A 27,816-nucleotide genomic window follows, 5' to 3' on the forward strand; every position below is an offset into this window, starting at 1 on the left:
CAGAATTTTTGTTGTTGTTGTTGTTGTGATGTGACCCATAATTTAAAAATGTACTTCAGGTCAAATAACTTCAAGAAAGCGTCACCAAATATATTTTTAAAATAGGCTAATAATAATAATAATAAGAAGAAGAAGAAGAATATATGGTTTCTCTTTTTTTTAAACGCAATCCTTGCATAACACTTTAGAAAATAGTAAAATGTTTTTTTTTTTCTCGAAATATGCATTAAACTTGGCACATGCGTTTAAAAATAGATTCATAATTTGGAAGTGCATTTGATAATATCAGTTTATTATTTCAATAATGAGGCTAAAATGACTTAATAATAAAGATAAAAACGTCTTACATTATGTTCCTTATTTAACTAACAAAACAGCGATATAAAAATCTAGTTGCCAGAACGTTTGTCTTAGTAAAAATAAAAGAGGAAAATTTAACATTTAACCTGGTCCAAAAAAGTAGGCTAAGAAATGTTAAATATGACTGAAAACAGTACTGCCCTTTTATTTCGCCATCTCATTAGTTTGAGATGCTCTAATGGGGTGTTTGGGATGCGCATCTCATATGCGGATTGTTTTGTTTAAACAGGTCAAAGACCCCCACACCTGCCTGACTGTCCTGAATCCCTGTGGTGACACTCCACCCCTATTTGTCAGACCATCGGCGGACCAAAGACGGAATGCGTGTGGCCTCTCATAAATAGTCCTCATTTCCATGAGTCCTGCAAACCGGCCACAAGCTTCGCCAACCACAGTCGCGTCCAGCACAGGGTCTCCAACCATGACCCTTTCCCAGGATTACGAAGAAGTGCAGCGCACCCCCGTCTCTTCTGAAGACGATGAAATAGACATCGTCGGAGGAGACCACAGTGACAGCGACCGAGAGTACTCCATCATGCCTTGCAAGGACCACTCGGAGGTGGACCACTCAGGGTCCGAGTCTTCGGGAGAGAGCGAGAGCAGCTTCTCCACCACGTCCACTCCAAAGCAGAACTCCGCCGTCAAACCTCCCTATTCCTACATCGCCCTGATAACCATGGCGATCCTCCAGAGCCCGATGAAGAAGCTGACCCTCAGCGGCATCTGCGACTTCATCAGCAACAAGTTCCTGTACTACAAGGAGAAATTCCCCGCGTGGCAGAACTCCATCAGACACAACCTGTCACTCAACGACTGCTTCATCAAGATCCCACGAGAGCCTGGAAACCCGGGGAAAGGCAACTACTGGTCACTGGACCCTGCATCTGAGGACATGTTTGACAACGGCAGCTTTCTGCGCAGAAGAAAAAGATTCAAGAGGAACCAACCTGAGTTCACCAAAGACAACCTGCTGCTTTTCCATCCAACGTTAAGTTATCGAGCATATGGGCGTCCTTACTGCGTTTCTGGGCCGGTTCCAGCCCCGACTAATCCTGTTGGATATTTGCCAGTGCCGGAAGGCATCATGGTGCCACCTCCATATTTCCAATATCAGACTCTGAACATTAAAGTCCACAAAGCTCCAGAAATCCAGCAAAGGCCCGAGCACAAGACCCAGAAGTGTTCGTTCAGCATTGACAGCATCATGGCCAAATCAGCGGCGTCTCCTCACAAAAACTCTACTAATTACCTCACACCCGACTACAGTTATGTATTTCCCAGACCGACATCATGTGTGACCCCAAGTCTGTTACCAGTGCCAACAAGGACTCCTTTCATAGACACTCTGCGGATGGTGTATCCTCCTCATTGTTGAACTGTCTGGAAAACTCACGAACTCTTCTCATTTTAAATAGACTTGTAACATAGCCTAAGATATTTCTGTCATTGCTCTTATATGATAGTTTTAATGTAAATAAATAAATGCTAATATATTTGTTAGTCTAAAATCATCAAAAGTGGATGTATTAAAATGTCTGTTTAAATAAACCATCAATCATCGAATATTATTTATTTTTTGTTTTTTACTTATTCTTTTTTACTCATTTTATGTTGTTTTTTTTTGTATTTTAGACCTTAATCGACAAATCTCAATTATGTGTTCATTTGTCAAAAAAAAGGATTGGTTATTATAAGATCGCTTTAATTTGGAATGTTGAGTAATGTATTTTTCATTTAAAAAAAGGGGGGGGGGGGTACCTTTACATTGACTTTAAATTGTTTTCCCTCTCACTACAACAGTTTTAAAGTTAAATACCAATTGTTAAAAGACTCCATATGAATGCGCGTTTAATACTTATTTTAAAACCAGTAGGCGTGTTGCGTGCATTATAGTTACAGAATCCTTGTCACTGCTTGCAAGACATTTTCTATCAATTCATGTCCACTAGATGGAGACTGAAGCTCGTGAAATCAGTCGAACTCGACGCGTGTCTGCATGTGCTTGCTCGGTTAATTTAACAGATTTCCTTGACTTCAAATATCACTTAGCCTTGTGTATATAATAAGACAAATAATGCATTTACAGCGAAAACAAATATTGTTTATCTGTTACACTTTTCACTCTATATATTTATTAGGATAGGTTTTAGAAAGTCAATTTCTGTTTGGATACATGCCTTAAAACAATTAGGCTATGAAACAACAACAATGTATAAAGTAACATACAATTATATCAAACCATTTTTTTGGCCATTTTAAAAGATATAGACTACTTAAAATTACAAAATAAGAAACGCATTTGACAAATTGCCTCGACCTGACATTTATGAAAAATGTCCTTGTCCTCAGAACACAGTTCAACCTTTCAAAATCTACCTATACTTAGCTGACTGTGGTTTGAATGGATATCAGTTGTATTGTTCACTTGAAGAACAGAATTCACCAAAATATTGTAATTTAAAAGGTTTTTGAATTAGATGATTAAAACCAACACACATCCACTGCTAGAAAAAACACAACTGCTTAACTTGACTTGTATATTGACACACATTTGTTTTCTGAATCAGACCCATAGTTACTCTTGTGCCAACCAGCCTCGGTCTCCCTTTTCTGTTTTGGCATTGGAAATTTGGTCAGTTTGTTATTTATCTCATTCCTTCTTGTCTTGGTTAATGTTATTTAATTTTCATGTGGGCAAGCTTTAGTCTTAACTGATGTTACGACATTTCTGTTTGTGATCCAGTGTGCGCGAGATGAGCGCTGCTGTCCTCCTTGGCGCATCACGTAGCTCCAGTGCGCCACGGACAGTCGAGGTGCTCGATTACACAGCGGCACACTGTCACTATTCGCTCCCCCACATCATGGGCTATTTTTGGTCGGTGCGTTAGCTCATTATAGAGAGTTTTCTCCCCTCCCTGTCTTTTGGCAAGCAGACGTACGCGTGACAGCTCGGGAGAAGAGTGTCGATGAGCGCAAGACCTCATTTTGGAATATTTCTTTGCGTTTTACACCCATTTATTCTGTATTTTGTGGCCCTACTTCACAGTTTGTGCCAGTGCGATGACAAGACAGTTGTCGTACACTAGTTTTCCAAAGAAGCGTCACGGGACGCGTCTCAAATAATTCTCTTACTTGGACTGTGGCGCACCCTGCTCGCTGCCTCCGAGAACTTCCTCCGTTGCTTTTAACGATATTTTCAACACTGTATCACACCTCATTCAACTGTTAACAAACTCATTTTTTGACATCCCGAGGCGTTCCAGAAAATCATGGAAACTAACCCTATACCAATTTTGACAATCCAAACAACCCCCTTCGATGACCAGAGACCAGGGACAAATGGGCTGCGAAAGAAGACAGCGGTTTTCGAAAGTAAAAAGAACTATCTGCAAAATTACATCCAAAGTTTGCTGTCCTCCATCGACTTGAGGGACCGTCAGGGATGCACTATGGTGGTGGGCAGCGATGGAAGATACTTCAGCCGGGCTGCAACTGAAGTCATCGTTCAAATGGCAGCTGCCAATGGGGTAAGATCGTGTTTATATTTCTGCAAAGGGAAACATAAAGCTCACGCATGTCCCTCCAGTTCTGTCATTTAAAAATGTATTGCAATAGCATTTCTAATAAATTGAATACATTTTTTTATGTATTTCTTCAAAAAGCTAAAATCAGATTACTGAAAGCCCATTTCTTTCTTTGCATGTAATACTTTTTCTGATCAACAAAAGGTAACATCAGTTAGATCACTGCAAGCCTGTTTGTTTATTGCCGCTGCCTCCCTTGGATTGACCTCTCATGTCCATGTCAGAAGGATGGGGAAACCCAGAACATATGGCCATGAGCCAAAATGCTCCATCAACTCTTTCTGTCAACATTTCTAGCATATTTTATTGTGCCTCTGATTAAGACATAATGTTTAGTTCAGTCTGAGCATAAAGCCTGAAGTCATTGTTTTTGATATTCTGAATAATTTTATGACATTCATATTATATAATTCAGCCACATCATCCCGCCCTCCTTAATTCTCCTTCTTTGTATCAGTGACATTCTTCCATTCAAACTCGGTAGCTCTCAGAGGAATGATATACCGAGGCTGTGTATCCAAAAGCAGAACCTTATATGGATAAGCTGCTCAAAGAGTGCTGGAAATACAGTTCACACTCATCAAGCTTCATCTGAGAGATGCAAGTAAAAACAACAGGCTAAGCAAAGCATCAATCTAGTGTACTGTTTAATTGGCATATTACTAAAGGAAAAAAGCCTAAGGTCAGTGCACTTGTTCTTCATTTTAAATGCTTGAGTGAGATATGCCACATAACTCACTATAAATAGAAAGTGGCTGATCTTGTAAAGCTTAATGAGTTACAAAGTTGCTGAGATGTCTGGGCTGCTGTCTTGTGAGTTAGAAAGAAGGTATCTGTCAATAATCTGAACACTTGCAATTTATGGCAGATGGGATTGTATGTCAAATCTCCTTTGAGTACTTAGATATTGTTAGTGTGTGGTGCAAATAAAGAACACACAACTGTTTAGTTTTGTCTCTGAGTCAGCTTGTCACTCCTACAAGAATGAGCTACCAGACAGACGTAGCTGTTTATCTGGTATGCAGCAGTAGCCATGACTGGCGCCTCTGAAGGGTGAATGGTTTAAAGCCCATCATATAATGTTTTGATAACCCTTACATGACAGGTGAGGGTCTGGAAGCAAAGAGCCTATTCAGGATCTTAAGTATAAATGTGCACTTTTACACTTGTCATTTAAAATCTGTATGACTTCTTCCGTGGAGCAGAAAAGAAGATATTTTAAAGAAAGTTTAATGTTTTCATTCTTTTAGTGAAAGTCAGTGGAGTCCAAAACAACACTGGACTCAACTGACTTTCAATGTATTGAGAAAAAAAAAAAAAATTGTTTTGTATGATTTTTGAAGAAGATAAAACCAAAACTTTGATTTCAGATTGGACGTCTGGTTATTGGGCACAACGGGATCCTGTCCACCCCAGCGGTCTCCTGCATCATCAGGAAGATAAAAGCCATTGGTGGAATCATTCTCACTGCAAGCCACAATCCAGGAGGCCCAGGAGGAGACTTTGGGATCAAATTTAATGTTGCTAATGGAGGTGAGAACATCCACTTTCAGAATAATAAAGATGACATACTGATTTCATTAGGTTATATATAATATCAGCCTTTAAGGGCATCGTTGTGCAAGTGAAGTCATGACCTCAGGTTAACATTACCTTTGTGTAAGCTGTCATGAAAAACTATTTACACCATGAAACCCAAGTGGAATAGCGTTGTACATCTTGAATCTCAGCGTAAAAAATATCTTCTATGAACCTAAATGTACCTACAATATGTTGTTAACCTTAAATATATTTTTTGCTTTGACATACACCATTATTATGATGGTAATATTATTTTTTCTTGCATATGAGTGACAAACAGTGCAAATTGTGTGCTCACCAATACTGCAAAACAGCACAGTACACAATTAAACATTTAATACTATTATAATATAGCATTTATATATATTATATTATTACATTTTAATATAACTGTTTCTCTTTTGATATATTTTAAAATGTAATTTACTCTAATTATAGCAAAGCTGAATTTTCAGCAGCCATTACTCCGGTCTTCAGTGTCATCCTTAAAAAATATAAAAAAAATAAGTGAATGTGTAAAAGTCTTTACTGTCACATTTGATTAATTGATTGTATAGTTGCTGAATGAAGGTAAAAAAAATGTCAAATCTCAGCCTCCATCTCTCAGTGAAACCACATTTATAACAAATATGTGAATATGCATTGCGATCCATTATATTTTCATTTTGGTGGACACACATTGTTTAATTTTTTTTTTTTTTTTTTTTAATCTGTTACTGTTTCCTTTTTACAGGACCATCTCCAGACACAGTGATGGAGAGGATCCATCAGGTGAGTCGCACACTAGAGGAATACGCCATCTGCCCTGACCTCCACATCGACCTGTCCCGCCTTGGCCGTCATGACTTTGACTTGGAGAACAAGTTTAAGCCCTTTAGAGGTGAGGTGTATTAACTTAACTTTTCATAAAGTTATTGTCATAAGCTTCAGTTTATATTCATATACTGAGCTTAAAAATGTTCTTCCCCCATTTTTGTTGAGATTGTGGATTCGGTTGAGATCTATCTAAACATGCTGCGGGGGATTTTTGACTTTGGTGCCATCAAGAGCTTGCTGACAGGTCCAAAACAGCTGAAGATCCGAATAGATGCCATGAATGGAGGTAAACTCTTGTAGATCGTTGCAAATATTAATGTGCAGATTTATATCTGTTTGTAGAGTCATATCATTATGTCATCTGTTTCAGTAATGGGACCATATGTCAGAAGAATCTTATGTGATGAGCTCGGGGCTCCAGCTAATTCTGCTGTTAACTGTGTCCCTCTGGAGGACTTTGGAGGCCAACACCCCAACCCTAACCCTGCATTCGCTGCATCTCTGGTGGACTCCATGAAGGGAGGAGAGTTTGGCTTTGGGGCTGCTTTTGATGCAGATGGGGTGCTTGTCTCTTATCATCTTATAATCATTTACATATAACTTACAAATGACACAAACACAGAAAAAATGTAAACATTTTAAAATGCTGAACCAAATTGCTGGATTATTTATAGCTTCTTTTTCAAGCTCTTGTATTGATTGCAGTTCTTTATTTTTATTTAACAGTTTTATCTGTTTTTTTGTTATCTCTATTTCTTAATATTGCAAACAAGTGAGAGACAGGAATTGTTTTTCATTCTGCTGAGAAAATAATAAATATGCTAACATTCAAATTTGGGGTAAGATTTTTAATGTTTTTGAAAGAAGTCGCTTGTGCTCATTTGTATCAGAAATACAATAAAAACAGTAATATTATGAAAATTTGGGGTAAGATTTTTAATTTTTTTGAAATAGTGTTTTATTTTTTAATGTTACTTTTTTTTGGAGTTTATTTTTATTTGAATATATTTTAAAATGTAATTTATTCCTGTGATGGCAACGCCTAATTTTTGGTGGCCATTACTCTAGTCTTCAGTATCACATGATCCTTCAGAAATTATTCTAATAAACTGATTTGGTGATCAAGAAAGATATCTTTATTATTATCAATGTTGAAAACAGTTAATTTTCTTAATATTTTTGTGGATTTTTTCACTTATTTGATGAATAGAAAGATCAAGAGTACAGCATTTATTTTTAAATATATATTTTTTTAAAAATGTAAAAGTTTTTATTTTAATGCATCCTTGCTCAATAAAAGAATTGATTTATTAAAAAAAAAAAACTTTTAAACAGTAATGTATGTATTCTTCATCATTTTCAGATGATGCAGCAGCTGCATATTTGGTTATTTTATGTGGAGCTGCTTGTTTAATCAGATTAGATGACAGAACTAACTGGATATGTTTGTCTTATGTATAGGATCGTTACATGATTATGGGTGAGAATGGATTCTTTGTGAGCCCTTCTGATTCACTGGCAGTGATGGCTGCAAACCTCTCCTGCATCCCTTACTTCAGTCAGAGAGGAATCAGAGGTTTTGCCCGCAGTATGCCAACCAGCACAGCCATTGACAGGTAAGAAAACATTGCTAATCTAACTGTGAATTTTTTTACCCCAGGTACTAATATGTACACTTAAAGTTATATCTATACTTTTAAAGTATGAATAGGTTCCATTTAGAGATAAATAAGGTACAAATATGTACCGTTTATCTTTTGTACCTTAAGGTACTGCCCCAATGACTGTTTTGTACCTTTCTCTCTGATAGTGTGGTACATGCTTTCTGATTTCATTGAAGTGCCTTATTCACAGACATGCTGCAGGACTTGCTGTCATCAATAAAAGTTACTCAAACCACTCTGATAAAAGAGTACTACTAACCTCCCACAGAATGCACTATCATGAATATTAATTATGTACATGAATATTAATTACAACTTATTTGCTTGCACTTTTATTCAGCCCGCTGCCAAAGACTGTTTGTTGGTTCTACTTAAAAGGATTTCACACAGTGTGCAGCGATTTCTCTTTTTGACTCTCACATTTTTGTCAAATAAGAGTCAGTGACATTTTCCCTTAACATACTGTAAGAGTTCAGGGCTGTTTAAATAAAAGCCAGTCTACTCTCAAAATAATTTATAAGCTGATGATCAGGGAGGAATCCATCCATCAGGATCTTTCCACTCTCTCACAATTAGTTTTTCGCTTCTCGTTCTGTCCAGTTTAAGACACTGAGCAGTAAAAGCATTAGTGATGGGGCCAGAGGTTACAGCATGGAGACTCACTCCCTAAGAATAACAGTGTTAGCTCAACCCTGCGCTCCTGCAGACACCATTCACCCCACTAAAAATAACTTTCAGGGTGCATCATTCTAAAGACCTGCCAACTTTGAGACAGGATCTTGTGCTATTGGAAATGAATAGTGATTTCATGCGATTAGATGACATTTGTTAATTGTAAAGTGTAATTTTGGGGGTTGGTAAATACTTTCTCCTATCTCATGCAATTTGGAGCTAATTGTGGTTCTGTGGTGCTTAAAACATTGCCTTGTCTGACATGGCAACAACTCAACCAATGGTGTGAGTTGGGGGCGGGGCTGGCTGTTTTGTTGACCAATGGGGAACAAGAAGTGTTCAAAAAAACCTGTCTGAATACAGTGCTGTTTTGAGATCAGCCTACAAAGTTCCATCTGAGATTTGCCTACACACTTCAGCTTTCAAAACTAGTTTTAAAAAGACAAACTTGTAAATGAATTCACACCGTCATACACTTAAATGGGGATGCCAAAAACTGACAACTCTAAACCCTCTTCTCTGGCCCACTTCTCTTCTATGCACTAAAGTTTGCAGCTTCCCGAAATAATGTGATCCTGACTGATATGAAATGCCCTTATTAAAGGGATAGTTAAGTAAATGAAAATTCTGATATGATTTACTCACCCTCATGTCGTTCCAAACCTTAATGACTTTCTTTCTTCAGAACACAAATGAAGATATTTTGAAGAATGTTTGTAACCAAATGTTTTGGTTACCATTGACTTCCAATGTATGGACAAAAGAAACACTGAGACATTTCTCAAAATAAGATGTTTTGTGTTTCACAGTGGAAAGAAAGTCATACAGGTTTGTAAGGCATAATAGGGATAGTGAATGCACTATACCTACAATGCTGGCAGTCAAACAGGAAGTGATGTTATTTTGCGCTGCCCAATCAGTCATTAAAAACAGCCAGAAAGTGCTTATTGTGCCATAACCCCAGAATTAGCCCTGATTTCCTCAAATCAATATTGTTTTTACACTGTGACTCATTATTCACTTCCTACAGGATTTGCAAGGTTGATATAATGTCAGAAACACAGTGTCAATGAGAATTTAACTACTGGTGTGGCTAAGATAAAGAAAGAGGAGGTTGAGACTGCATTTGACTTGAATTTATACCTTATGACGTATAGCCATAGCTAAGCAGAGTGTCATGATTTCCATTCTGTAAATGATATTTAAGTAAGTGTAGGTCCTCCCAGCCTAGAAACTGTTCTAGAATGTTCCCTTTCACATTCTGTCTTTCACTGAAGTCACCCTTCAAATCTGAGCTGTTGCCTTCCAGCCTAAAGGTGCAGTCACACTAGACTTCTTGTTCCATTCACTTCCACTTGTAAACATGTGAACGTGACAGCATAGAAATAGCTTTGGTTTTTGTAACTTTACTAAAGTTTAAGTTTGACCTACAAATTTGTATAGCAAAAAGACTTGTGACCAATAATGGAGTGGTCACAAACTAACATTTTGGCTCAATAAAAAGAAAACAAACTTCAAAAGCATTTATACATTTATATCTAGTTTAATGGATCGTCATGCAAAAATAAACATTTTCAGTTGGGATGCCATTGTAGAAATGTGATGTATCATTAGTAAGAATTCATTAAAAATTACAAACCAATCAATCAGTAATGTTTTGCCATATATGCCATCACCATATTATTCTCCAGCAAAGGTGTTATGAATTTATTGCTTTCTGAGTTTCTTATAACAGTATACGCAGTATTATAAATAATAAATGTTGAAATACTGTCTGCACAGCTGTTAATAAGGATTAACTTACTTTTTAAATGTTCACACCATAAATTTTAATCCCCAACACCACTAGAAAAGAGAGTCAAGTCTGAAGAGGAACTGATCCTGTTTAATTAGCTGTTGAAATCAACCATAATCAACACATTCTTTTATTGTGAGTATTTAAAAGTCAGATTATATAGTTCTGGAGCTGGTGATGGAGAATCCTTAAATGTCTCTGTTCATGAATCTGTATCATTCTATCCAACTAATCTGAACTGATTTTCTGAGGCATGAATGTCTCTCGTGGTGTGAGTTGTTGGAGAGAGGCGTCTCTGCTGCTGTAAACCTTTTTAGGTGATGAACAAGCTCTAAGCTGTGGCTGTGTTTACATTATGGTCCTCTCAGGAGTGTGTGTTTGTTAAGTGGCAGTGGAGATAATCTACTGAAGCATGTGTGCGATGTAGGTCTGATGTGTGTTTGCTGACCTGTGTTTGAGTGGAGCAGCTCCATGTCTTTATACCGTATGTGTGTGTGTGAGAGTGTGTTTAGGGATGTAAGGATGGAAAGGAAACATCTGCCATGCTCCCTACATTTGGGAAGGGGAAGAGAGAATGTGTGCTATCAGGATGAACTGATGAAATATGGGAAAATTATAACTCTAACTGCAGTCCTGATGTGTTTGCTGTAACCATATTTACCATGTGTAACCATATGCAGTCCTGATGTGTTTGCTGTAATCTAATTTAATGATAGTTTGCCTAGAAATTACATTACATCCTGGGATTTTTTGTGCATTTGTGGTAGGATTTTTAAAGCGTTAGTTCACCCAAATATTAAAATTATGTCATTAATGACTCACCCTCATGTCGTTCCAAACCCGTAAGACCTCCGTTCATCTTCGGAACACAGTTTAAGATATTTTACATTTAGTCAGAGAGCTTTCTGTCCTTCCATTGAAAATGTATGTATGGTATACTGTCCACGTCCAGAAAGATAATAAAAACATCTTCAAAGTAGTCCATGAGACATCAGAGGGTCCGTTAGAATTTATTGAAGCATCGAAAATAATTTTTTCTCCAAAAATAACAAAAATTACGACTTTATTCCGGATTGTCTTCTCTTCCGGGTCTGTTGTGAACGCGACTGCTGTGAATGTTGACGTACGACGCTGCTGACGTGTTCTCTGGTGCGCCCAATAACAAAGAAAACACGTCAGCAGCGTCGTATGTCAGCGGCGTCACTGCAGTGTTGTGAACGCACTCACAACAGACCCGGAAGAGAAGAAAAAGTGGAATAAAGTCGTAATTTTTGTTATTTTTGGAGCAAAATGTATTTTCGATGCTTCAATAAATTCTAACGGACCCTCTGCTGTCTCATGGACTACTTTGATGATGTTTTTATTACCGTTTCTGAACGTGGACAGTATACCGTACATACATTTTCAATGGAGGGACTGAAAGCTCTCGGACTAAATCTAAAATATCTTAAACTGTGTTCCGAAGATGAACGGAGGTCTTACGGGTTTGGAACGACATGAGGGTGAGTCATTAATGACATCATTTAAATTTTTGGCTGAACTAACCCTTTAAGTGACTCTTTCTGCAGGTTACATTGTTCATCCAGTAGGTGGCAACAAGAGTCTATCTTTATGAGTTATTTATTGAATCATTCACTGAACTGATTTGTTCAACAAACACTGATTCATTCAGGAACGAAATAAACGACTGTCTTTATGAGCACATCATTGAATCATTCGCCGAATTGATTTGTTCAACAAACACTGATTCATTCAGGAACTAAATAAGCGGCTGTCTTTATGAGCACATCATTGAATCATTCACTGAATTGATTTGTTCAACATCACTGATTCATTCAGGAATGAAATAAGCAACTGTCTTTATGAGTAAGTCATTGAATCATTCACTGAACTGATTTGCTCAACAACATAGATTCATTCAGGAATGAAAAGTGACTGTCTTTATGAGTGTGTCATTATATCATTCACTGAATCCATTAACTTAAAAACACTTATTCATTCAGAATTAAACCACCAGTTCATCAGGAAGCCATATTTTGCCGATTTATTAAAACGCTAACAACAATACTTTTACTAAGGTGATATTGCATAAATACCCAAAAAGAAAAAACTGTTTCAGGGCTTTTTTTTTCTTTTCTTTTTCTTTGTGGGCTCAATCAATTTTTGCAATTCCGTTTGGGGATGTCAGTGATGAAAGTAACACACTTGATATGAAATATGAATCTTTGAACCAAAAAAAAAAAAAAAAAAAATTGATAAGGTGGTTGTTTTTTATTTTTTTTTTAATGTGTTTTTTAGGGGTATTTTTGTGTTTTTTTTTTTGATTTTTTTTTGGTCCTCATCGTCTGTGTTATGCCACTCACTAGTTTAGACTTTATAAGGTAATCAAGTCCTTAAACTATTTGTTTATATTGTAATTAATCAATTTCAAGCACTGTTGGTACTCAAAGGTTCACTTTCAAAAATATTTTATTATACCTTGGAGCAAGGAATGTAAATGGAAAACATTTTAGTATAACTGTGGTACCAGCTTAATTTAACTTCCTGTCAACTCATGCTAACATTCTGCCAGTTGATAATAGGGTTTATTGCCAGACTGAGGTTAGGAACAGCTGCTGACTTTAAAATCCAGCTAAACACATTATTTTCTTTTCTAGACAGAATTGTTTGTTAAAATCCAGTAACATCCACATGAACACACATGCATGCAAAATATTTAAAATGCTGGATTAGAGATAGCGCTGCTTGTGTTGGCCACAAATATGAGAATAACTCATCATAAACAAGTTGAGGGGTCAAAGATTCCAGTTTGCTGTCCGTATGCCAGGCTTTCCATTCTACTCCTTGTCCCTTGAGTCAAACACTTGTTTTCCCATATTTAGTAATTCCACCCATGAGTAAACAGCTGCATCCTAACTCTTCTCATTTACACCAGTTCCCTCTTATCTGTCCCTTCATCTTATGGGTTCTCAGCAACTCATTACCCATAATGCCAGACTGCAGTGTCTGAAAATAGTTAGGAATCTAGCCAACTATCCAAGATCAACAAGCAAAGGAGGAGACTTGTAATTGTGTTCCTCCTCTTGTTTTCTCAATCTCCTTCATTTTGACACTGAATATCTTTCATTTTCATAGCCATGAATGATTATAATTCCCGAATACAAAACTTACCGTCTTAGCAGTAATGTCGTCTGACAGTATTTGTCCAGAAGTAGGCCTATTTCTGTGACAGCTCGCAGGAGTTTGACAGTATAAAGAAGTTAAACAGGTGTAGACTACACACTGATAATTAAAGTGCTGCTTGCTCCTCTAGGCACATGGCTGAATCTCAAAATAAATGTCAGCCAAAATGTCAGCATGGTTTCTTTCTGCTTTTTGCCTTATAAAGGCACTGGATTGAGAAGACAAAATATGCCAGTTGATTAATGAATCAGTCCAAAGGACAGATACTAAATGTACTACCAATGAGTGTGTAGAAAGCTGAATGGGAATTTCTTTGCTCAGAGTACATTAAATGATCATTACCTCAACATCCATCTTCTTTCACAGAATGTCATTGTTGCTGTTTACCATATGTGACCCTGGACCACGAAACCAGTCTTAAGTCGCATGGATATATTTGTAGCAAAAGCCAAAAAAAAAAAACATTGTATGGGTCAAAATTATCGATTTTTCTTTTATGCCAAAAATCATTAGAATATTAAGTAAAGATCATGTTCCATGAAGACATTTTGTAAATTTCCTACCATAAATATATCAAAACTTCATTTTTGATTAAGAATATGCATAGCTAAGAACTTCATTTGGACAGCTTTAAAGATGATTTTCTCAGTATTAAGATTTTTTTGCATTCCAGATTCTAGATTTTCAAATAGTTGAATCTCGCCCAAATATTGTCCTATCTGAACAAACCATACATCAGTGGAAAGCGTATTTATTCAGCTTTCGTATGATTTATAAATCTCAATTTTGAAAAATGACTGGTTTTGTGGTCCAGGGTCACATACAGTCTGATATTTAAATATAAACATGGATTAGTAATTTTTAGAAACTACCAATCCATCTGCCTGTACTCTGTTTATGAGTTCTCATTTTCCTTCAGTCCTTTTCTGACTTACAAATAAAAGATGAACAGGGGTCTGAAAATGTATCTGTGTTCACAGAACTGCCAGACAACATGCATCTTCATCTTATTATTCAAAGACATTCCCTAGACTTCTGTAGCTGACATGGTCCAGAGCTCAAATCATGCTAACACTCATAAACACACTGAAAACATTTGGCAGCATGACTTTGTGCTGAAGGAAAAATGCATGCATTATTATATTATATTATATTATATTATATTATATTATATTATACTATATTATATTATATTTATTATATTATATTATATTATATTATATTATATTGTTTATTATATTATATTATATTATATTATATTATATTGTAATTTGTATTTGAATCAGTGAAATATTTTTATGTTTTATTTTTTAATTTCTATAACAACAACAATAGCACATTTGCCCTTTTTATAGTGTAACACTGCAGTGCTATGTAACTACACATTTTTTAGGACACTCATAAAGGGGTGATGCTGTTAGCCAATGAGATAATGCATTTCGTTTCAGATTTGATCTTGTCCAAAGGATTGCACTGGAATACTCATGCTTCCTGTTTGTTTACAGGGTTGCTAAGGCTATGAAGGTGGCGCTTTATGAAACTCCCACAGGCTGGAGATTCTTTGGCAACCTGATGGATTCTGGGAGGTGTTCATTCTGTGGAGAGGAGAGCTTTGGAACAGGTGGGTGCCATCAGAGTCCTCTAAAAGCATATAAAAGCCCTACATGCTTTACAGTTTAAAAGTTATCATTAATCTTCTGTCAATATTCACTTTATTTACAATATTTTCCATAGATTGTGCCAAGCCCATATGATGTTATTTTTCTTTCAAACACAAAAGAAGGCATTCTTAAAGAATCATTATGACGTTTATCTTATTGACATTTTCGGAGGTTGTTTTTTTTATTAGTACAGGATAGTGAATCATCTGAAATAGGGAGAACGTTTCTTCTGGCAGAAGCAAACGACTACTCCTCTGCTTTTCTCACAAAAGCACAGGGTGGGGGCGCAGAAGAAGAAGGTGAAGGAGTGAGAAGGAAAGCGATTTATTGGAAATTAGTGGTTATAGTTCTCTAGTCCCACATATGAGTTGTTGAGCGATAAACCTAATCAAAAACCTTCATCTGGTCAACAAGATAAGTATGCACTTTTTAGGACTTTAATGGGTGTTTGTTCACTGACGGGTCCTTTTTGTGTCTCAGGAGTTGAATTGAAATGTTTTAATGTGCCTTCATAATATATATTTGCTACTTTTCAAATTACGTTTATGTATAGATTTTTTTATTTGTCTCAGAACCATACATTCAATCTTAAAATATGAGAATTTGTTATAAAAATATTATAATTCAAACAATATAATTCAATGTCAATATTATTGTTTGATTTATATACATTTATTTTGGTTGCCATGGAGACAGTGGTGTGATTGAAGAGCTGAGACCTGATAAAATAATATGAGACGTGATGTGTAAAGAAAATCAAAATAAATATCACTTGTGTGCAGAATATTTTTATTGAGCATCATTTCCAATCAAGCAGTAAATTTGTCAAAGTTATTTGTTATTTAATTAAGTGTATTTAGGACATACATTTCTAGCTATGAGGTTAACCTTAGGAAGACAAAGAAATTGGCCATTTTAAAAAAAGATCACAAAATCATAATTTCCACCACAGAATATTATGAAATAAAATGTGGTGGAAATTAAATTTTGTTGGTTCAGAAAAAAAAAAGAAAATCAGGGAAAAATTCCTGTGATGTATTTACTGTATATGCTTAAATTAATAAACTAGTGAGAATGAAAATAGTATGTTTTAAGCTAAATTACTTTCATAAAGGGATAGTTCACTCAAAAAAAGGTTTTTGGTTTAAAAACCTCTTTAAGTCCACTAGGCCAAAAGTACCTACACTCTCAGAAAAAAAGGAACAGAACTGTTGCTGGGACATTACTCTTTCAAAAGCTACTAATATGTACACTTAAGGTACAAAAATGTATATTTATAGTGCTAATATTTTCCTTTAAGGTACTAATATGTAGCACTTAGGTGTAAATAAGGTACAAAAATGTATCTTTTAGCTTTTGTACCTTAGGGTACTGCCCCAGTGATTGCTTTGTACCTTTTTTTATGAGAGCGTATAGTTGTAGGAACTCCCATACATGAAGGTGAGCCCCTGCATGGTATTGAGTGGTTGTGTTTTGGTTGGCAGCTGAATGTGGAATAAGCAACTGGCGCTGAATGATGTTGCTGGGCAGACAGACGCTTGGCTCTGTGGGCAGCAGGGTCGATCTGTAAAGCCTCTGGGGTTTTACACCATCACTAAGACCTTGAGTAAGACACGAGGCATTGTCTGTAGGTGTCAAAAGAGCAGCCTGCTCATTATTCACCATGTTTTGACTTTGCTTCAGGATTACTGTACGGTCATGGGCCACTTGTTTGTATACTGATTTCTTTTTCCGTTCCTGTCAGTCGATTGTTTTTCACAAAACGCTCTCAGCTGTGCTAGACAGACATACTGTAAGTCTACAACAGTATACATACATTCATCATATGTTTTATCTGTTGGTGTAGGTATCTGGGATAAATTGAGTGTGTTTATGGAATATTGGCATGAAGAAAGTTTCCCTTATGGCTGTGAACCAGGTCGCTTCTGCGTCATGCTTATTGTTTTGTGAGCTAAGGGATAAAGTTATCAGATAACAGTCTGACAAGCTGTTAAATGTTGAAATCTGCTTTTTGAAGTGAACTTTGTGTTTTATTGATTTTAGCATTTTTAGACTGTTGTGTAGACTTGCTGATGTGATATGCGGTAGGCCTGAGCATTTTTCAGTACTCCAGCATTAGTCACACACAGAGAGCAGCTGTCGGATATGCTTTTCCTGACATATGATTACATGAAATAAACCAGATCAAAGAACAAAAGTCATAGAGATGTCAAGCATAAATCAAACAGATGAAGAGTTGAACAGGAGAGTTAGGGCTTTCATTTAGTTATTGTCTTGTCCTGATTTAGATCCGTCTCACCTTGAAAACATGAATCATTGGGCTTTTTAGGTTGTGTTCAGGGTCTGTTCATCAAAGATTTTTAGGTTGTTTTTAGGGTAAATGATTCCTGATGAGGCACACAAGACTGGAGCAATGAGGGTGAAAATTCAGCTTTGCCATCACAGAAATAAATTATATTTGAAGATGTTTTAAATATGTAATTATATTTCAATTTTTTTCTGTATTTTTGATTAAATAAATGCACCTTTGGTGAACATAATCTAACCGTTCATAAAAATCTTACCATCGTTTTGAGTAGTAATGTAAATTGAATAGCAAAATATGACTCTCTTTATCTCTTTCTTTTAGGTTCAGACCACATCCGTGATAAAGACGGCCTGTGGTCAGTTCTGGTGTGGTTGTCCATCATGGCAGTGCGAAAGCAGGGGGTGGAGGAAATAGTGAGAGATCACTGGGCCAAAATGGGACGCAACTACTTCTGCAGGTGAGCTAAACCCAAAACAGCATCTTCCCAAGCTTCATATTTAACATCAGTCTTCATTTCAGGATATTTCTTTGTGTATACTTACAGTACCCACCCTCTCAATGGCTTTTCCTTTGAGACAGAGTAGAGTAGGCAGAATCTCTTTAAATTGTGCCTGGATTGTTTTGCCTTTCCCATACAAGTTTCCCACGTTTACCATATTTAGCTCTACTTGTAGATGTCATGTGAAAATCCCAGGAGCTCTCCAAATGGTCATGCAACCATTATTTATTACTGTAGGTGCTATTGGGTTATGTTCGTAGTCTTTCTTTTACATTGATCTACTATAGCGTTTGTTGTATTTATGTTATATCTGACAGGTTTGACTATGAAGGGGTGGACGGCAAGGCAGCGTATTACCTCATGAGAGATCTGGAAGCTGTTATCACTGATAAAGCTTTTACCACTCAGAAGTTTTCTGTGGGCAATAACATCTACAGTGTGGAGAAGGCTGATAATTTTGAGTACATCGACCCAGTGGACGGCAGTGTGTCCAGAAAACAGGTCAGTTCAGCGCTCAGAACATGAGAGACGGCCTGTCATATTGCAGCCTCAGTAGACTTTGCTGTATTTATGTCCGTTCATACATAATACAAATAGGAGACAGGAAATGCTTCTTTATTTGATTCACAACAGCTTGTTTGGCTAAATACTTTGCAGTGCATTTTTCAACATGTTTTCTGCATGTGTTGGTAAGATTTTAATGTTACTGAAAAAAGTCTGTTATGCTCACCAATTAAGGTTGCATTTGCTTGATCAAAAAAAAAAAAATCAACTGTTTAGATGCTACAAGTGAATTTAGGCAACTTTATAATGTAATCTATAAAAATGGTTGTTCATTTTGAGATTTACATATTTTAACATTGTTATTAAATTATTAATGTTTTTTAACAGACTTTAAGTGAGTGTTTGATGGTGGCCAAGTTCATCTAGATTAAAAAAAATAAGGGAAATGAGCATGATAATATATCTTGTATTATGGTGACGAGAGCCAATCTGCAAACGTGATCATGCTTTAAACTGCCCAAACAAAAGAAAATGAATATTTACAACATGTTTGTTTAATTCATTTGAATAAGATGAAAAGAAATGTACACATTGGTCCCATAATGCACCTTATTCATCTGAGATAATGGGGAAATGTCAGAGATTTTGCAGCTTAGTCGCTCGTATAAAGAGCTGCCAGGGGGTTGTTGAGCATTAAGGTTTTATGTTCAGCAATTATACGCTATTTAGTATGGCACACGTCCTCTTGTGCACACGGACCACCCAGTGGGATTCCTTGTTTGGGCATCTACATTCGCACATAGCTGCTTATGTGTGTACGGTATATACGGCATGGCTGAAATGAACAATATATACGTGCCGAGACTCTGTTAAAATTTTCATTCAGCTGCTCTCTCTCTCTCTGTCACTCCTTTTTTGGAGGATGTACTAAAGCTCAGAGACGCACATGTGCTTGATAGTAATGGGAGAAGGATGTTTCAGTAGATGCTTTATCTTAATCTGGCCTGGATTTGCTGTACCAAGATGCAATGCCCTTTAGTGGTCTGTGTTACACACACACGTAAACCCTTGCATAGCCTTGTGTTTGAAGTTTACCCAGCTGACTCACTCGGTTCTGACCAGGAATTTGCGGAAACCATCTTCTCTCTCTCTAGAACAATCTCTCCGGAGACAAAAATGATGTAGTTATGGCATCAACCAGCAGGGGGTTACTGGATGCTAACCAGCCAAACCTTGACCTCTTGACATTAGCCTGACACTTTACTCAACACCTCATCTACCTCTCATCTCATTTATATCTCAGAATTGCAATCGTTGGTATACATTACCATTAAAAAGTTTTGGGGTCAGTAATTTTTTTTTTTAAAGAAATTAATACTTTTATTCAACAAAGACACATTAAATTGACCAAAAGTGACAGTAAGGACATTTATAATGTCACAAAAATAAAAATAAAATAATAATAATCAAATAAATGCTGTTTTTTGTTGCATTTTATTCATCAAAGAATACTGATAAAAATACAGTTTACACAAAAATATGTAGCAGCACAACTGTTTTCAACATTGAAAATAATAAATGTTTCTTGGGCTCCAAAGCAGCATATCAGAATGATTTCTGAAGGATTATGTGACACTGAAGACTGGAGTAACGATGCTGAAAATTCAGCTTTGCATCACAGGAATAAAGTACTATATTGCAATAGAAAGCATTTTCAATTGGAATATTATTTCACAATTTTTTTGATCAAATATATGCAGTATTGGTGAGCATAAGAGTCTCCATTTTTAGGAGCCTCATGATTTGGTGTGATTTCACACTGGAGACATGGGGTCACGGCCTGTCATCCAGTCAGTGGTGTCCCACCGACCGTGTCAGTCACTTCAGTCATCCGGCCGGCGTCTCCACAGCTGAGTGTATTATTACAACAGACATTCCTCCCAGTGCTGGATTGTGTCAGCTGTCCTGGTCCTCCTCTCTGCGTGTCTGCAGGGGGCCACCGAGGAGACACTCAGCTGTCGGACAACATGACACACGCAAACACACACACCAACACAAATATTACATCTATAACAGTGGTTCTGGTTTTGATTCAGGACTCAGATTTAAAAATGGACATAGATATGTTCTTAAAATTCAAATTAAAAATGTATTATTTTTTAATATTGAATACTATTGAGTTTGACTGGATGAACAGCCTTTGATGTCAATAACATAAGTTTGATCTAATATTAACTGTGACTCCACGACCACTGAGCAGTTTTCTGATAGAGTCTGGCTCTGAGTTTTTCCTGACATCTAGTGGATAGTTAGTAGTAGTAAAGCCAGCCTAGATTTTCATAAAATTAAATTTTAAAGGTCAGTTTAGGAACACGAATGTGCCATGTTGAGTGTTCAACGTTTTCACAGTTTTTTGTCAGCCTTTCTTTTTTGTGATTCAGATCCCAAATTTTTTTTTTTTTTTGGTTGTTGTTGTTTTTTTAAGATATTTCATTTTTGGAGCTGGTAGCTGAAGGTTGTAGGTTCAAGGAACCCAATGATCAATCAGAATTGTTGGCACAAAAATGAACTGCGTTTTATTTCTGCACTTGTCCTCCAGGGCCTAAGGATCATGTTCACAGACTCGTCCCGAATCATCTTCCGGCTCAGTGGTTCTGGTGCTGGAACCGGGGCCACTGTCCGCATCTACGCAGAGAGCTACGAGAGAGACCCAGAGAGACACAACAGAGAGACTCAGGTGAACAATTCACTTTAGCTATTCTAATATTAACCCCTTGATTGGCAGGATCACAGCAATACTTGTGTAAAAGCTTGTGCTTATGAACCAGAATCTGGCATAAATGTGTTAAGTTAGCTATGGTTTAGTTATCGAATGATAACAAAAGCACACTTCGTAATAAGTGTTAGAGTTAACTTGCATATATGTAGTAATATTTGTTAATCATAAATGGATAAGTTTGGAGAAAAATCTGTTATTGACAACTTTTGCCACATATGAGTTATTGTTAAGTTACTTTGTTTTTGTTTTGCTTGTATACGAGTAATATATCATCTACTGTATTTGAAGAAATTAATTTTTGTTTTCATTCGTATGCCCTCATGCCTTGTTGCCAGTTTCTGAATTACATCAGTACACTGTGAAACAAAGATGTCTAAGCCATGTCCATTATTGTTCTAAAGATCATTAAAAGAATAATATTTCAGGTTCTGTACGTTAAAGGGATAGTTAGTTCACAAAAATGTGAATTTTTTGTTTTTATGTTTTTATTTTGAGGGCATCCAACAGGGATTTTTAACTCAAACCCTTGCAGTCTGTCAGTCATATAATGTAAGTGGATGGGAATCACTGCTTTGAGAATCATAAAACATACATAAACAAAACGAAATTAAACCCTGCGGCTCGTGACGATTGACATTGATGTGTAAAGACACAAAACGATCGGTCTGTGCAAGAAACTGAACAGTATTTATATCATTTTTTACCTCTGATTTTCACCGCAATGTCTGAACTGTCTGTCCTGAGCGTGTTCGCGTCTTCTTCTCCAGCCTGCGTGTGAGGCGCCATCTTCTTCTTCTTGCTTTATGGCAGATCGCAGACTTAATAAAGATTGTAGATAGAGTGTCAATGGTCCATTTGAGAGATAGGTGGCGGTACCATTGACACTCTATCTACAATCTTTATTAGGATAGGTGGCGGTAATGCACTTATAAGTCTGCGATCTGCCGTAAAGCAAGAAAAAGAAGAAGGCACCTCACATGATGCCTTATAAAATCATGTTAACATGCATATTGTTCACATCTTGTGGATATACTATACTTTTAATGCAGTGAGTATTTTAATGTTTATGGATTGACCCAATCCACTTTCATTAGAAGTGTCTCACTATACTGTACATATGAAAATTAATTTTTGTGGTAATCAAATGTTGTTGATTCAGCTAAACCCAGATTATTCCATTAATGCAGTTTGCCATTGTGTTACATTTGTTTCATGATACTGGCAGTATGTTTAATATGTATTTCATTACTCTTTCTTTTGATCATTGCAGGTTGTGCTGGGTCCTCTCATTGCCATTGCTCTAAAAATCTCCAACATCCATGAACGAACTGGACACAGAGGCCCCAACATGATCACCTGAGACCAATCCAGCACCGCACACCAGGGGCCAAAATCACTTTCCTCGCTCATCTGATCCTTTCACCCTCAACACCACAAAGAATGTGCCAACTATTCATTTTGCTGCTCTTTAATCATTTCTCTCCTCATTTTCCTTACTTCCCCTCTCAGTCTATCTTGTTTTTCTTCTTCATTTGTCTTTTCAAGGGCCCCTGTATGGTTTTCTTTTCCTTTGCACATGTATAAACTCATGTAAACCACTAAAAAATCCAAAGGGAGCATAGGGTTTCATCATGTTCACGCAAACGCTCCTTTACAATGTTTAATTCAATAAGAATGTTGTTAGAAACAGAACACATGTAGACCACTTTGTGTTTCGATTGAGATGCATGGGGTCTAAACCCTAAACTTGGGAAATTGTTAACTGTGTGCTTTTGTTTACAATGTAGCTGTTACAAAGAAACATATTCAAAACAACCAATGAAAAAAAGGGAGCAGTGCTGTTCAATATTTACTTATTTCTGTGGAATTCACATTAGAAATGCATCATATTTTGTGCAAGAGCTAGAGCTGAGCTCATGTCCAAGAATGAACCGCTAAAATAATAATCATAAGGATTGTCTTGAAAAAGGCTCCGAAATTCTTACATCCAGTCTTGTAATTGCTAACACTGGTGTTGATTTTGCAATTTTTTGATCACTTCCTGAAATGTGCTGCAAATGAACGTTGTGAATCAATGTATGAAATGAGTTAAAGGAAAGTTTTCCCTTTTGGCTAACAGTTGGTCAGCTTAAATAATGCTTAATAATTACTTTTTTTTTTTTTTAAATCCTGAATGAATCAGTTTGTTTAATGTCAGATGGATTATGTGCATTCCGTTGTTTGATAAGAAACATGCCTCTAAGTGTATTATTATTTATATTATTATTATTATATTACACCTCTGACATTTACAATACATTTCTTTGAGCCAGTGATTAAGATACGTGCAAGGACTTTTCAAAACAACAACTCCAAGGTGAAAACAAATGCTCCCTTTTAAATAGTACTTTGATGAAGGAAAGGACTAAAAATACATACAATTGCCTTAGCTGTATTTTAATTTTGTATCCTAAAAATTGCATAAATAAACTTTATCTTTTGTGTGTCCTAGCATCCTGTTATTGTCATACAATCAGTGAGTTCAAAGACTCATACATGTTATAGATGTCCATCTTCTGTCATTTCATTTCAGAGAATTATCAATGGATTTAACAATATAATTATACTGACTAAAATAAAACATCAAATTATGTCTAATAGCAATGTTTTTGTAATAAGTCTCTGCTCACCAATGCCACATTTACTTCATCAGTACTGTAAAAACTAATATTTTAAAATATTATTGCAATTTATAATAACTGCTTTCTATTTTAATATATTTTTTTTTGTGGTTTATTATTTTGATGAATAATATTAATTTTATTTAGTATTTTTTTATGTTTTTTTTTTATGATAAGCAGGATTGAAGGTATGAAATCTGTCACTCAGCTGTCATATGTAACATTAAGTAATACAGTTTTTCCTTTTTTTACCTTTTTTCACTTTTGTACTATTTTCACAAGCAGCCGTTAAATTTTCAAAACTATTAGTATAGTATCACAACAGATCATCAAAAGTGCACTTTTTTCAAACATAATTATCTTATACACACAATCACAAAGTATCCTTTTCACTACACATCTATAAATGTTTTATTCACAGTAACTTCCTTTTATATAGAGCTACTATCAATCTTTCCATTTGCATGTCTCCTCTTTCAGTTTAATACATTTTTTTTTTAAATCTAACTTATCTTAATGCTTAATCAGTGAATCATTTGGTGCATCTATAGATATCTATAGATATAGATTCAACAGATATAGAATCTATAGAACAAAATGTCCCCACAAAGAGGGCAATATCTGAAATCCTTGTCCTTGTGGGAGACTTTGGTCCCTATGAGGAAAACCATAATTTTCATAAGGGTAGGTTTAGGAGTAGGGTTAGTGTAGGGGGATAGAATATACAGTTTGTACAGTATAAAACCCATTGTGTGCGTGCGCGCGTGTACCTACTTTTGGTGTACTCCCATATTTTGGGGACAAATTGGTACCCAGAAGTGAGCAAAACCTGACAAAATCGTGTGTAAAACTCATTTGTAAAACTGTTTTGCAATTTGTGAACATAAAGCAGGATGCAAGCGCTAGGAGCTGAACTGAAAGAATAATTTTATGTTTTGAAACAATGATTATGTTGACTGAAAAAAAAATTTAATTGTAATGAAATCATGAGATCAGTTTTTAAAAGAAGTGTGATCAGTTTGGATTTTTGTACTATAGGAGTTTTGAAAATATATACCTTACTTGTGAAAATAGTACCAAAGCGAACTACAGTAGATATGTACATTTCCTGAAGAAAATGTGAGTGGTGCTTGCAGTGTGGCAAAAACTCAGCACTCTGTTGCTAGGGTGTTATGGGTGGTTGCTGTGGTGCTGATTTGCTACTTAAGAAACATTTCTTATTATTATCAATGTGTATATATATATATATATATATATATATAGATCAACTGCTGTTCCATAAAGAAACGCTAGATGGAGACAAGCTCACATGACAGACGCTACAAAATGCCACAGAAGTTTACAATCACACTGGCAGGTGTATTACAACAGAATAAGTTCTAAATTCTACAGAAGCGATATAGTTTTCAGAAATATTCATAGAGTCTGAAAATGTGAGGTAATTGATATCTGGTTTACAATTAAAATCATAAATCAATCATATATGTGATAACAAATCCTATACGACACTGACGAATGTCTCTGCAAATTTGCGAGTAAGGTAGTGGAAAATAAACTCACTACTTAAGCGTCGCAAACAGTTTTTGCACGGTTTCTTTTTCTTTGTTCCTGAATAGACGAGTGTGTGTCTTTAAAACTGAGATTATCTGTGCAGTCGCTGTTAATCATGTACTCGTCTAGTCCCACCTCTTCCTGCAGGCTGCAGCAGCACTGAGAGCGAGAGAGAGACCGAGAGCAGAGACAGTCTGATCATGTGAAGTGACGGACAGCGAGGAACCCTGCGAGAGTACAGCGTGTCTCTGAGAAATACGAGCGCGTGAGAGAATAACAGGGCTAAGTTCCGATAACTTCTGGATACATAACTGAAAATAGCAAAAAAAATTACAAAGGTTTCATCGGCTCACATGAGGGAGAAGTGATTTTTGCACGCGAAACTGTTTACAAGGGATTCTCAGTCATCATTTGCCATTTAAATGGCATGAAACGCGGATGTCAATAGATGTTTGAAGTGCACATGGATGTTTCAGCTCTGCTTTTTGTGTTTATGGAGAACCTTGTGTGTCTGTCCAAGATCAGCTGAGTAAGTTAAGTGTTTATCAGATGTTGAGATGATGTTCTGCATGCACACAGGACAAGTTCCGATGTCAGATATGAAGTTATAAATCAGCATGGCTTTGGGTGTATTCTTACAGACAAGTGATTTTAACCTAAAAAAGTAAACCAGCAGTAAGCAATCATGGTAGAACCTGCTGGCTTTGTGGAGGCGTGGAAAGCTCAGTTCCCTGACTCAGATCCTCCTGAGATGTCTTTGAACTCTGTTGGAGACATTGAGCAGGAGCTGGAGAAATGCAGAGACTCGATTAGGCGTCTGGAGATGGAAGTGAACAAGGAGCGTTTTCGAATGATCTACCTGCAAACACTTCTAGCCAAGGAGCGGAGAAGTCATGATTCAAAGCGATGGGGCTTCGATAGGGTCTCGCAAGGTGAGCGTAAGCCAGCGTCCATGGATGAGCATCATCAGAAAGCCGATGGAAGCAGGTGTCTCTCAGCCAAACTGAAGCACACAACCGCAGCAGAGGAGAGTCATGAGTCTCGGCCTTGTGTTAAGGTGGAGGGATGTGATATCTCAGACTTGGGCAGGCAGAAAAACAGAAATGGAGAAGTTGACGGGGTGTCACCATATAAAAATAGGAGTGTTGAAGCTCCCCTCAGACCCATTGCTGGAGGTGGACCTGCGCACCATGAGGCGGATGGCGTTCCAGAGTCTCCACCAAAGGAGAAGGTCACTATGGGGTTGGGAGTTGCTGCACTTCGGTCAAACTTTGAACGTGTCAGAAGAGCCAATTCTCAAACATCTGGTGAGGGGAAAACTGAGAGGCCTTACTACATCAACATGGAGTACCATCAGGAGAAAGGTCTTGTTCGTGTCAATGATAGAGACGTCTCAGAGAAGATAAGTAGCCTGGGCAGTCAAGCAATGCAGATGGAACGAAAGAGGTCTTTGCATTCTGTCCCGGGTAATCTGTCTACTGCTTTTGGGGACGTCCGTAAACCAGAGCGTTCTCATGAAAGAGCCGTTGAGAGCGGCTACAACTGTGAGTACGAGGAGCCCGATCTAAACCCTGGGTTCCTTAAGGATAGTTCTTTGAGACTTAATGGAAGAAGAGCAACTCAGCAGAACTGGCACCAATCAGACTGTCAGCCCTATACGACTGTTTATGTGGGGGGCATTATGGGAGATGGAGAGGACCTGCACTTGACCTGGCCCAGGCGGTCTTACTCACCTGGGAGTTTTGAGGATGGATACACGCCAGACTGCAGCTCTAATGAAAACCTGACGTCCAGCGAAGAAGACTTCTCCTCAGAGCAGTCCAGCCACGTGTCCCCGAGCCCCACTGCCTACAGAATGTACAGAGAGAAGAGTCGCTCTCCATCCCAGCACTCCCAGCAGTCTTTTGAGAGTGGCAGCCCCCCTACCCCACAGTCCCAGAAGCGTCTCAAGCAACAGCTAGCACTCTCCGACATCAGTGTTAGTGGTGTCCGCAAGATCTGGCCTGCTGATGGAAGCTCCATAAACTTCAGCAACAGTTTCCATGGAGATCTGGGTAAGACAACATTCTTGCAGTGTTTACTTTTGTATGTACTGTAATGTCTGTTTGATGAGATGTTCATAGGATTTCACAGTGGGAGTATAATTAGAAAAGGCACAAAGATCCATTATAATGACATTTAATGCCAATTATTTGTCTT

The 27,816-nt window shown here is 37.0% G+C and overlaps 3 protein-coding genes across 3 annotated transcripts in view; all 3 read left to right on the forward strand.

Annotated features, from left to right (window-relative positions):
• The first annotated feature begins 309 nt into the window (after positions 1–309).
• LOC109089356 (forkhead box protein D5-like) lies at positions 310–1,916 on the forward strand. Its single transcript, XM_019103477.2, has one exon. The coding sequence runs from the start codon at positions 716–718 to the stop codon at positions 1,733–1,735; it is 1,020 nt and encodes a 339-aa protein (XP_018959022.2). The 5' UTR covers positions 310–715; the 3' UTR covers positions 1,736–1,916.
• A 1,230-nt stretch (positions 1,917–3,146) lies between these two features.
• Positions 3,147–23,891, forward strand: LOC109079044 (phosphoglucomutase-like protein 5). The gene is made up of 11 exons (XM_042762439.1): positions 3,147–3,887; positions 5,315–5,477; positions 6,259–6,410; positions 6,507–6,627; positions 6,712–6,902; positions 7,803–7,957; positions 15,161–15,276; positions 17,946–18,081; positions 18,441–18,624; positions 21,227–21,364; positions 22,677–23,891. Exons 1-11 carry the CDS (start codon positions 3,630–3,632, stop codon positions 22,764–22,766), a joined length of 1,704 nt encoding a protein of 567 aa, XP_042618373.1. The 5' UTR covers positions 3,147–3,629; the 3' UTR covers positions 22,767–23,891.
• Positions 23,892–25,696: 1,805 nt separating this feature from the next.
• The window catches only part of si:dkey-91m11.5 (BCR activator of RhoGEF and GTPase), a 40,233-nt gene continuing 38,113 nt past the window's right edge, over positions 25,697–27,816 (forward strand). The window contains exon 1 of the mRNA XM_042762441.1: positions 25,697–27,671. Within this exon, the coding sequence (XP_042618375.1) occupies positions 26,303–27,671 (1,369 nt within the window). The 5' untranslated portion in view covers positions 25,697–26,302. The remainder of the gene's footprint in view (positions 27,672–27,816) is intronic.

Source organism: Cyprinus carpio, chromosome A8 (genome assembly GCF_018340385.1).
Source record: "Cyprinus carpio isolate SPL01 chromosome A8, ASM1834038v1, whole genome shotgun sequence".
Taxonomy (NCBI): Eukaryota; Metazoa; Chordata; class Actinopteri; order Cypriniformes; family Cyprinidae; genus Cyprinus; species Cyprinus carpio.